The sequence below is a fragment of the Ostrinia nubilalis genome, chromosome 15, assembly GCF_963855985.1.
Source record: "Ostrinia nubilalis chromosome 15, ilOstNubi1.1, whole genome shotgun sequence".
Classification (NCBI taxonomy): domain Eukaryota; kingdom Metazoa; phylum Arthropoda; class Insecta; order Lepidoptera; family Crambidae; genus Ostrinia; species Ostrinia nubilalis.
Genome location: NC_087102.1, coordinates 6,002,244 through 6,015,309, shown reverse-complemented (window position 1 = coordinate 6,015,309; position 13,066 = coordinate 6,002,244). Strand labels below are relative to the sequence as shown.

The following is a 13,066-nucleotide window of genomic DNA, read 5'->3' as shown; positions in this document are numbered from 1 at the left end:
TTTTCAGTTTTCAAAAATATTTTTTTACGGTCCGAAACATCTACCCGCTAATGTGCTACATAACGACATTCGGTAAAATAGTAGTAAACAAACAGTAAACAACAGGTTTTTGAGTGGGTTATTGTAACGAGTTTGGTTTTATGCATTTAATATTTTAATTTTCGATTTTCCTATAATTAATAACTTACAATGGCACATTTAGTTAAATTCGTATTTTGCTTCCTTGTAGTGCTCCAAGTAGTGCCATATGGTAAGTTTTAATACGACATATTCATACGCTTGGTCACGCCCAAGTCCAACCCAAGATCTTTCCTATAAAAGTTTAATTTCATTTCAGTGTTGAGCATAAAGTGTTGGGACTGCCGATCCAGCAATGATCCTAAATGTGCAGACCCATTTGACAACAGTACAGTGCCAATTACGGATTGTAATCAAGAGAAGGGCTTTCCGCACTTGCCGGGCGTGAGACCAACCATGTGTCGCAAAATAAGACAGAAAGGTAAATAATTCTTGATTTGAATCTATGCTATTAATTTCAAAATTTTGGGAAAGGTAACATCTCTTGATTGTTAATACTTGACATAAAAACCTAAGCTGATTTCGTAATCCCAAAGATGCCGTAGTATAGGCTTTGGTCTTTGAGTAATTCAACTCATGTGATTTACTATAAAAGCTACTCATTTTATTTATTAGCTACGCAATTTTATTCTTTTATTAATACTCTGTCAAATACAAACTAACCTTTTCTGTTTAACCATCTTTCAGTGAACGGAGTGTGGCGATACTTCAGAGGTTGCGCATACTTAGGCGAAGTCGGTATCCAAGGAGACGAACGATTTTGCCTGATGAGAACTGGAACGTACAACATCTTCATCGAATACTGCACATGTAACAGTAAGGACGGATGCAATTCTTCCTCTTTGTTTAGTCCCATGCCCATGCTGTTGATTTCATTGCTGGCCGGATCGTATTTGTTTAAATTAATCTTATAAGAAAATGTTGACTAAAACTAAGAAAAATAGTTTTAAAATTATGAAGACTAAAAATAATACTTCAGCACAACTAGTATTGTAAAAAAAAGGTATACAAAGTTACAAACATAAGAATTATGAAAGTACTACCAGCAACTTAAACATTAAAATTAAGCCAATACCTAATGCATTTGTTAAATGAAGTTAAATCTACTAAAGGAATCTCACATCACATTTCGTGAAATGTGTTAAGTTTAATGTTACTGATTGATATGATTGAGTTTTAATTACTATCTTATCTTTGTGACATTTTATTATTTTTGTACTTAGCAGCCAGACACTTCTGGATAAGAATCTTACTTTTAAACAGTTTTCACAAAGATTTAAAAGAATGCTTTTGGTGATAATCACAAATTTTATTTTATTTTGTTTTGTTCGGAAAAGACAGAAATCCTTCTTCTGATAAAAAAACACTAAGAAGAAAGAAGAAGTAATCTTACCTAAATTTTATAACTGCAAAAATGAAGGTTCTGCTGATCTGATCTTTGGTTGTAAGTATATTTTATAATTGTAGTAGTATTGTAGTTACTATATTATACAAACATTCTATTGCATTTATAGTGCTTATGATAAGTTATATGGTTACATTGGTACTTGATGAGATGAGTCCAAAAAGTTTTTATAATGTGTATTGTTTCATTTAATATTATGTAATTATGAATTTTCTTTGTAAGTTAATTATGTGCATTTCTTCTGAAGACCAAAAGCTAGATAAGACAGATTTTTTATTATGAGTATCTATCTATGTAGTTAGACTGGGTTGAAAACATTCAGATGGCTACCACCTTTTCTATTTTCTTTAATGTGCATGTAATTTTTACTTTTAAGTTGTCAGCAAAGAGGAAGGTAATAGCTGTTCAGACCAGGAACTGACTGGCAAATAACACCTCGACTGATCATACCAACACTGATAATGTGTAAAATTGTTAAGTATTCAATCCGTCCTGTAATAACTGTGTCCGTCCATTTTAATTATAAGAATAGTTGACTTATTGTAAAATTTGAAATAAAGACTTTTATAAGTATATTTTTTAAATACTATCTTTCATTTCATGTTACTGCTATCATACCACCAACTTCTCTCACTACAGCTAATTTTTTTATTGTCGAATGATAGCATATTATTAAAAAGAAAGAACACCAGCCAGTTACGTTTACTGAACATTAGATGGGCATGAAATGTATAGTACGCCATATATCGCCTGTGTATTCTGGCATTGTCGCGTATTCTACACAAAATAAAATACATTTGTCAGGAATCAAGATGTAAATAAAAACAAGGAATTTTGTGAACAACTTTATTAATTTTATACATTTAACATTAGTGCCTTAAATACTTAAAGATGTCTGGAAAAAGGTTTTTAAGAAACTTCAATTGTGTATTTGTAAAAATAAGTTATAGTAGGTAGGTATACATTACGTATTTTCAGTATTAACAGGAATTAAACAAATATTAGACACCAGTCAGAATTAAAGTGATTGACTTATTCGTTTATTTTATTATTTATGAAAACAATATAAAATATTATTATGGAAGTAAGTAACGAAAATATATTTACATTTAAATTCACTTTGCACATAATATATTTTAAAATACATAACTACCTACTTCATGAAATGTAAGTAACAAAAAGTTTGAATACAAATGAAATCATTCTGATACTTATGAAGGTCTAATATTGCTTTAGTTCGGATCTATGGACTATTTGGTATTATAATAAAGCTTAATTTATCTTATTGCTTATCAATAATTTACATTAATCGTGCAAACTGTCACGGTGGGCATAGGGTTGCCAGGTCAAAACTCACAAAAGCCGGACTTTGTGCTTCATTTGGCCGGACATTTTACCCTAAAAGCCGGACATGTGACCGGGGGGGGGGGGGGGGGGGGGGGGGTGCAATTAGTGTCAGCTCATGAGTGAGTACTATCATCATCGGTTGCCCAACATCCTGATGCGTGCGCTTCATATGATTCTGTGGCTCGACAACCAAATAAAAAGCCTAACAAAAGCCGGACAGGCCGGACAAGGCAATATTTGGCCGGACAAGTCCCTAAAAAGCCTAACATGTCCGGCTAAAGCCGGACGCCTGGCAACCCTAGGTGGGCACCTACTCGTTATTTAGTAAAATATTCACATGGTCCCGTGTCTGGACTGGAAACTTAAATATTTTTGTACTATAAACTGCTGGAAATACATGTCGGCGTAAACAACGGTGATAAATCTAGTTTAATGTATGTTTTTATTGGATTTGCGATGTTTAAATTAAGCTTTTATTTGTATGACGATAAGTATTAGGTAGATTGATATGATATCTACGATATTATTTGTTCATATAACCATAGCGCAATAGCTAATGACCGTGTTGTACCGCCGACATGTTCGTTAATCTAGAGACCATCTCACACTGAGCTTACAATACATTAAAACAGTTTTTTTTTCCCAAGACTTGTAGCTCAGCAGCTCACCCGTTGCGAGCAGATATTTGTATTTTTGCCAAGAATTACTTTATACAGATTCGAGAAAGTTACGTACTACCTATTTGTCGCAGTGAATTAATGACACGTACTTATGTAGGTATACATTTGTTAAAGCTGGGCTACACCACTCGCGTATACGAACTAAGCGAAAGCTACAAAGTCCTTTGAAATGGTTTAACAGTAGATGCTGCGCGAGTGAGGTGAACAATCATAGGAGAACTCACGATACGCCATTTTTAGTTAAAATACATTTCAAATATCAATGCGTGATTGTAATTACTACCCTGTTGTGATTCGTTTTTATACATTTAGCATTTTTGAGTCCCGCAATTTATACATACCTACTAGCGACCCTTTGAGATTCACAATTATTTCTTGGCAAAAATAACTTCGATTGAGGTGTTACTTGAAGAGGATGAGGGCAAGTGGTGCCACGAGTAAGGCGAGGGTCTTGCCAATGGCGGAGGCTCCGTTGCAACCGTCATAGTCACAGGTCTCGCAGAACTGGGTGATCTCATTGGGCCCGTTGGTGGAACTGGGACAGCTGACGCTGTAGTCGTCTGATCGCTTCCACGTGCATCCTCGGGAGACCACGATCTGGCCGTTGACTGGAAGAGAAAGTAGAATTGGTTAGGAAGATGCAGATGAAAATTGGACAATCGCGGAATTTGCCTGTTTCCCTGAAAAATACTTTTCTGAGACAGTTTAGTGTATTTGAAGAGTACCCTCTTTGCTGATTTATTATCAAAATAATGTGTTAATTAGAATATAAATAGAAGATGAGATCATTGACATTTACGTTGAGAAAACTAAAAATATTCTTGAATTCTTGGCTGGGATACCCGCCCGATAACAATTAAAAAATCTAAGAAGAATTTAAACTGATGTTAGTGCGATGTTCCCTTACATTTCGTATTTTTATGAACACATATGTGTAAGCAGTTAATTTGCCATCCACTTTTCAAGAGGACTTCTAAATATGGACTGTAAGTACTTAAACATGGCTTAAAAGTTTCTGCGCAGAATAAGGCGTGTATTAGCATTCATGTACCCTCAGTAAGTAGGGGAAAGTAGTACGAGTTGATCCCCTGGGGTAAGATGATCCTTTGCGATTGTGCTGAAACCACTAACGTCATTTAGTTTCTTTAACTGGTAAAACATAGCTCTGGACACCTCCCCGCCTCAGTCAAATCGTAATGGTGGCGTGAGCGATACATCGAATTTGACGAGAAAAAAGAAAAATTATGTACCTTTGATCTAAAATAGGCATGACTTTGAGCTTATGTTACTTTTATTCAAACAATGTTAAATGTAATTACTGTTGTCTTTAGGCTTTCTATTATGTTTAATTTTAATATTTTGGCCATAAAAACATGGCCGCGTACTTGTAGATTATTGTAGCAAATATTTAACAAAAAGTGGGACTTGGGTCAAGATGATCCCTTCCTATATGTACGAGATGATCCCTGGGAAGTAAAACAAAAAAGTCAATGGAGTAGGTAAAGGGAAGTGAAATAAAAGAAAGAGAACTTCATATAACTCACCTGAGTCTGAAGAAGATGATACTGAGTGGCTGTACTGAACAGAAAAGTTTTCAAGCGATACCAAGGGTCAAGGATGGATAAGATGTTATGCATGTGGAAAATGGGGCCATAAAGCATGTGCTGGGGTAAAGGGTGATGAAGCAGGTGAATTTATTTGTGATATATGCAACACAGCTCCAGCCAAAAAGCGTTTAAATTATTTAAACGCTTTTTAGCAGGTACTAAGAAAGAATAGGTTATTTTCGTTATTTAATTCGTAAATGTTTTTCTTTTCTAACTTTTTAACGATTTGTTCGGATAATTAGGTACTCCGAAAGGAATACAACCAGAAAAGAATAAATCATAGAATAGAATCATAGGGATCATCTTACCCCTACCTGGGGGATCATCTTACCCACAGGGGTGTACAAGATGATCACTTTGTAAGGTTTTGCAAAAAATGAAATATTTTAATGAAACCTCAATTAATTTCTGGTTTTGAGTATTTGGAAATTTGGATAGATAAATATACTAGTAGTAATCGTCTTTATTTTTGGTTTACCTTGAAAAATATGTATTTTACAGCGATTCCCGCTTAAGGGGATCATCTCGTACTACTTTCCCCTAGTAGTCTGTCGCATTATAGCGAAGTGGTTTAAATAAAACGGCTTAATTAACTGTGTTTAGTTAGAACAATAGAATTGGTTGGGCAGTCACAGCATGCAGGTACTCTTCCGTATGGACATCGCAAATTGACTTCATGTGACATTGAAAATGTGCCCGTCATGGCTTTAGAACACATGCTTTTTATACGTCAAGCCATGGCATTTTTTTTTTGAAAAGTAACAAGGGCAATAGTTTACGAAAATAAAGAAAAGCAATTTTCTCACTTTATTAAGAATCCAATCAAGGATTGAGTCTACTTATTTCAGATTTTGTACGAATTACAGTCAGCAACAAACAGTTGTCACCCGTACTTTGTAGTTACTGGTACTTAATTCCTTTTCAAAATGCCTTACAATGTTTGCCCCGTTTTAGTGCGTCCAGATTGTTAGAACTTTAACTTTAGTTCTTCAAAAAGGGCTACAAAAAAACTACATGGCATTGCATGACGTTCCAATACTGTAAGATACCCTGTGACGACTTGGTGGTATGGTAATACTATCAATGGCGTGACATGCTTCAACCTTCGCTCACGCTATGCACTTGGCTTCTCGCAACTATCAATAGGTCCTTTTCCCCAAGTCTGCCATAGCTAAAAATATGTCTGTCGAAGACAGGTTTCATGCTTCCATAATTTCTAATTTATCTTTAATACCTTTCTATTTTCTTACCACGTTGCACTGCTGCATTTAATCATAAATACCAAAGTTCTGGCTTTGTTAAAATAAAATACTGCAAATCGGGGTTTTCTTAACTTTGTTCGTTCGTTTCAGTCAACTGGCGTCCAGTGCTGTACTGGATTTCTATCATTCGATCCTGCGCTGTCCGCATCCAGGTACTTACTTAACTTTATTAATTCAACACTAATAATGACCTAGGCCTTATCATGGCTATAGTGAATAGGTAACTACTTACCTATTAGATACAAAGATATAATTTAGGCAGCTTAATTTTGACGCTAATTTTAAAATGTTTACCATGTTCTCACTATGACTTGGTACACATTTGGCATTGAAGGCATTCACAATGAATGACACAAGCATACTTAATGGGCACAGTATGACAGAATGTACAGTAGAATAGATCCCTTTGTTTAACCACAAGGTGATGAGAAAATGTAGTTAGTTGCGTCTAACTAAACTCTTCATAAGCACTATTTATCTTTTCCTTGAAACAATAATTACTAGGGAATAGATGGCACTAGATGACTATTTAGGAGATTAAAGCTATAAAACAAGTTAAAGGACATCTGAGGAAATAGTTAATCCTTTCAAATTACCTAAGTTTAGACGCCTTGAAATATTATCTACCGGTCCGGCAATTTAGTCTTAGGAAACCTTGTAAACTTAGAATTTGATATAAAGTGAAGGGTTCAGTAACCGAGGTACAGAGAGGCACATCAAGCTAGACTCTTGAGGCTTTATCTAGCCGTAATACAGGCTATTTTCCAATAAAAATGTTTAGTCTGATGTGATGGGGACTGTACATTACAAAAGTTGCCCAGCCGTGCGATACGTAACGGTAGAAACTGGTACCAAATGTGAACTGGGACGAAGGGCGAGCTGTGCACTTACTATCAATGTATTTATACTTAAACAAAAATAAAAACAACTACCTTATCATAAAAAGATGAGATGCCATACAGTACAAAGTAAGAAAATTAGAGAGAACAGCCTTGCTTGATTGATAAACTTTCAATAATTTATCAAGCTTAAGGAGAAATCGTCTTTTGCCTACAATTGAAAAATGAGTTGCAGTGTAAGTACTCGTAGAACTTGCGCAAGCAGATTGTTTGTACTAAAAAGTATGGCATGGAATACCGATGCGTAGAGAGTGGGACGAATTGGGCATTGACAAATGAGTTACCATCGATAGCTTTAAAAGCGACGGTATGTAAAGATTTCTCCATGCAAAATGTAGGCACCTGCTTTAAGTACAGTTTTCCAATACGACTGACTCTACATTTGCTGGGATTTAATTTTGGTAGAGAACCAATTTAAAGAGAAGATATTTAATATTATAATGACCATGGGATATAGATATTAATTAATGAAAATGCAGGGGCTTTAGCCTTAGGTGCCTTGAAAATTAATTATTCCCCTCGGAATGTCGCGACAGGGTTATTTGGTCATACCGTACTTTGAAAGTCGTTTGTCTGTAATGTTATTAAAATTACGGTATTTGCCTAATGGCATAACACTTTTTCTCGCAAATTAAATACCTGCCAGAAAAACTCACTAAACTGTTTATACCATTCATTAGAATGGGTAGTTACTTGCACTATCTACAATAAGTAATCAATAAGAATTCATTTGGTTCTAGGTATTTTTATGGGTATTTTTATGCTAAAGGTTTTTGTTGAGTGGCTATTCAAGTTCAATGAAGAAGTATCACTGCGATCGCTACTATTTTTCTTAAAGTGCGCCCACGCCAAAATATGTTTCATATCCTGTGGGCTTTGGATTTTTGCCCACGTGTAAGCTACACTTGCGCATCAAAGATCCCCAGTCCATGAGGATATGCAGTGGCGTCTCATGGCAAATCTCTTTTAGTTAGTGATTGCAAATCTCTTTTACTTTTTGAATCATATACCAAAAATCACTTACTGTATTTCTTCTGCTTCTTACATGCCGACCTAGACGAAGTCAGGTACGGGTAGGTAGCCCCAGTGTTGGCGTCGCAGTTCTCCAATCGGAACTGGTAGTTGGCTGGCTGGTAGTCCGATCTGGAGCCAGGGAACGGGTCCCCGCAGTAAGGGTTCAGGTCTGAAGAGCATGTCCAGCATCGCACTGACTCGCCTGGAATGGAAAGGAGATCTCAATTTAGTATGGAACACAGAATGACAGGACTATTCCCACCTCTCGTTCCCACCGCTGCAACTCCTGTATAGCCAGGATCTACAGCTTGAACGCCAATAAAAACCCAACTAGTGAAGGTCAAGATTGTTTAGTATGTAATAGTAACAAATTAGCTGTAACCGACATCTTTGTTTCTCTATTTTTCATAAAAATCACGTAGCGGATTCAGATAGCTAGTACGTTTTGCTGACATGTATGGACGTTGTCGCTATAAAGTCGACAGAATAGCTAGTTATTATTGTTTTAAATTTTATTTCGTTCAAGGAAAAATAAATTATCTGCCTCTCTCGAGTAGTAAATGCATATTATCTAAGTACCAGTTGCTTGCCTACAATATATTCTTGTGTGTATAACGTCAGTAGGCGTGTACTTAGTAGGTACCTAGGTGCCCATTAGTTTTGTTGGCATAATATCACGCGTCGACATGTTGTTAATAACAAAACAAACCCTTTGTCAAACATAGTCACGATTATTGACGAGTATAATGTTTTATACCAACTCTATACTATTAGAGTCGATAGTGTATGTTGTTATAAACCTCGTTATAACAACCTAAAACTAATGAATACTGTAGTTACACAGATATGATGTAGTAGTTAGTAGGTATGAGTTTTCGTTTTATTATGATTATCTAATCCAACTAACACATAATAATGGCTCCACGCGTACAAAACTGCGGTAACTACTACGTAGTGGTTTTATGTAGACTTTTTATAGGATATAAATGATATTCCGACTTCCACCGGATAATGTGGTCGATGGCGGGTGAGATATCGGTTACGAGAGAATCGAGAGAAAATCGTGGTAAAATACTGAAAGTTTAACCTGTAGGCGTAAGATGCGCGCCGCGATAAGCGATTAGGTATCACGCTATTTTATAGATTTTGCTCATACATTTTGACGTCGATAAAAGTCATCATCTCACAATCATCCTATTTTTTAACTCTACTACTAGAGATGAGACGTATTTACTAGAACAGATCCACACACTAGGTATTTTACAGTACTAGGCGGCACCTATTCCAATTTTTTAAATACTTGATCCACCTAGTATTTTATAAATTACACGATTTCCGACCCTACCATCAAAGTAATAGAGGTTATTATTGCGTAATCCGTAGTCGTGTATTACGCGCACCTAGTATTTCTCGCTAAGCTTATGTGCGAACGTAGAGATTCACTCCTTCTCTGTCTGACCAAACAAATTTGAGCGCGACGAAGCAAACGCACACAAACGTAGTCAAACCATATTCATGTAAATAAGAAAAAATATGTAAATATTTTTATAAAATTGATATCTTTTAAATACGCCAACTTTTAAGTTGACAGTCCAAAGCCTGTTGAAGTATGAAGGGAGGAATTATTATTCAATTTCAAATTGCATTATTCATACTACGGTTGTATCCTTTAAAAAAAATGTATTTTAAAGTCGTATTACGTGGATTATAGAGATGAGACGTATTTACTAGAACAGATCCACACACTAGGTATTTTACAGTACTAGGCGGCACCTATTCCATTTTAAAAAATACTTGATCCACCTAGTATTTTATAAATTACACGATTTCCGACCCTACCCTGAAAGTAATAGAGGTTATTATTGCGTAATCCGTAGTCGTGTATTACGCGCACCTAGTATTTCTCGCTAAGCTTATGTGCGAACGTAGAGATTCACTCCGTCTCTGTCTGACCAAACAAATTTGAGCGCGACGAAGCAAACGCACACAAACGTAGTCAAACCATATTCATGTAAATAATAAAAAAGTATGTAAATATTTTAATGAAATTGATATCTTTTAAATACGTCAACTTTTAAGTTGACAGTCCAAAGCCTGTTGAAGTATGAAGGGAGGAAATATATTATTATTCAATTTCAAATTGCATTATTCATACTACGGTTGTATCTTTTCAAAGAAAATTGTATTTTAAAGTCATATTACTTGGATTAGTCCGCACTAGTCGCGTCAAGTATGCTAAATTACTACGTACTAGGTGGAACAGGTATTTGGATCGAGTATTAATAAATACTTGGAATAGGTGCACCTAGTATCAAATTTACCTAGTATAACCCATCTCTATCTACTACTTACCTACGACTGTCTCCATTTGGTACCCTAAGGTTGCAAACCTCCTCTAAAACTGCATTAAGTATTATTAATTTTACTTTAAATTAATTTCTTCTTTTGTTTATGACCTGATCTGAGAAGTTGCTCCACAAATCGACCTCACTCACTACTACTAAGTAACGGCAAAGTCACGTGTAAAGTAAGTAATTAAGATATTTTTTTTTAATTGTAAGAACACATAGGTCTTACATAAGTACTTAGGTAAGTTTTTTTACCGTATAACTGTATTGAAAGTTAATGTATTTAGTACAAACGAATTCTCTAATACAATCCTCCCGTCATTGTATGCAGATGAAATGCGATATTTTCTAAGATAGTTTCGAATGCTCTAACTGCGTAGTTTCAATCGTTTTCCATGAGTTTTCCCATGGTTGCGGTTGCGTAACTGTCGTATTGTCTAATCAGATGTTGTTTAGAACAGGCTGTCTACTTTAATATGCATGGGCTTGAAGTAGCATGATGGAATGGATAATTGATTTTGTTGAGTGAAAAATATTCTGTGCGATGTAGGTGGGAACGTTTTGAACTCGATTTGTAGGGAGGTCGTTGGATTCTACCTTTATACCGAAAAACAATAACCATTTGCTTTTTTAATCTTTGATAAACAAAGGATTAGTAAAGCTAAACGTAGTAATTGATCTCGATCAAAATTTTTGAATATCTTTTAAGGATTTCTAAATTTTCAGTGAAGTAAGATTTTTTGAATTAATTCAAGTAGGATTACAGACAGGCACGTTACGCATTTTCTTTTTTACTGCCACCATATTAAGTACTAAATCTTTGTGTTAATGCAGAATTTTCTATATCCGGTCCAGCTAAATTAGAGATGGGTAAGTGCTAATAATCCGGTTAATAGCAATTGGCTAAAAACGGATTAAAAGCAGTTATTAGCCATTAATAGCCAATAATAGCCGATTTCAGATGATAACCCTGCTATTAATGTTATACTAATGATTAAACATATCCCTTCATAGTTTACAAATTTAGCACTTGAAATTTGAAAGGGACGTAGCTTAGGTACCGTAGAGGTGCATTAAAAAAGGAATTCCCGAAATTCCCACGAGCACGGGAATTATCGGGAAAATCCTTTTGTATGAAAAATCTGAACCGCTTAAGTTAGACGCTTGAAATTTGGCAATTGCAGGTACCTTAGTAAACTTAAAGCTTAGTTACAAGAGGATATTGCAAAATTCCCACGGGAACGGGAGTTAGCGGGAAAAAACATTTGTATGAAAAAATCTAAACCACGTAAGATAGACGCTTAAAATTTGGCATGCAGGTACCTTAGTAAACTCAAAGCTTAGTTACAAGAGGATATTGCAAAATTCCCACGGGAACGGGAGTTAGCGGGAAAAACCATTTGTATGAAAAAATCTAAACCACGTAAGATGACGCTTGAAATTTGGCATGCAGGTACCTTAGTAAACTCAAAGCTTAGTTACAACAGGATATTGCAAAATTGCCACGGGAACGGGTGTTAGCGGGAAAAAACATTTGTATGAAAAAATCTGAACCGCGTAAGATAGATGTAGGGGGTAAAATGGGATCCACGCGTACGAAGTCGCGGGCGGCCGCTAGTCTAAATATATAAAAGGAGATACTGACAGGCTTAGTGACATATCAACGCACAGCCTAAACGGCTACACGTATGCACTTGAAATTTGGAAGAGACGTAGCTTAGGTACCGTAGAGGTGCACTAAGAAAGGAATTCCCGAAATTTCCACGGGAACGGGAATTAGCGGGAAAATCCTTTGGTATGAAAAATCTAAACCGCTTAAGTTAGACGCTTGAAATTTGGCATGCAGGTACCTTAGTAAACTTAAAGCTTAGTTACAACAGGATATTGCAAAATTCCCACGGGAACGGGAGTCAGCGGGAAAAAACATTTGTATAAAAAAATCTAAATCGCGTAAGATAGATGAAGGGGGTAAAACGGGATCCACGCGTACGAAGTCGCGGGCGGCCACTAGTACAGTATGAGTCTTGAAAAAGTGCACATATGAAAATAGGCGGAACTACTAAACTTATTTTTATCGACAAAAAAAGTCAAAAAATATCTGAGTTTTTATTATTTATTGACATTTTCTGGGTATTTTATGTATTTTTTAAGTAATAATAACAGGCGAATTAAGCACTAGCGGCCGCCCGCGACTTCGTACGCGTGGATCCCGTTTTACCCCCTTCATGTATCTTACGCGGTTTAGATTTTTTTACACAAATGTTTTTTCCCGCTAACTCCCGTTCCCGTAGGAATTTTGCAATATCCTGTTGTAACTAAGATTTAAGTTTACTAAGGTACCTGCATGCCAAATTTCAAGCGTCTAACTTAAGCGGTTTAGATTTTTCATAAAAAAGGATTTTCCCGCTAATTCCCGTACCCGTGGG

The 13,066-nt window shown here is 35.8% G+C and overlaps 1 protein-coding gene across 1 annotated transcript; it reads left to right on the top strand.

The window, feature by feature from the left end:
• Positions 1-80: 80 nt before the first annotated feature.
• Positions 81-2,067, top strand: LOC135078825 (uncharacterized). Its single transcript, XM_063973381.1, has 3 exons — positions 81-250; positions 338-499; positions 766-2,067. The coding sequence occupies exons 1-3, from the start codon at positions 190-192 to the stop codon at positions 990-992; spliced, it is 450 nt and encodes a 149-aa protein (XP_063829451.1). The 5' UTR covers positions 81-189; the 3' UTR covers positions 993-2,067.
• The last annotated feature ends 10,999 nt before the right edge of the window (positions 2,068-13,066 follow it).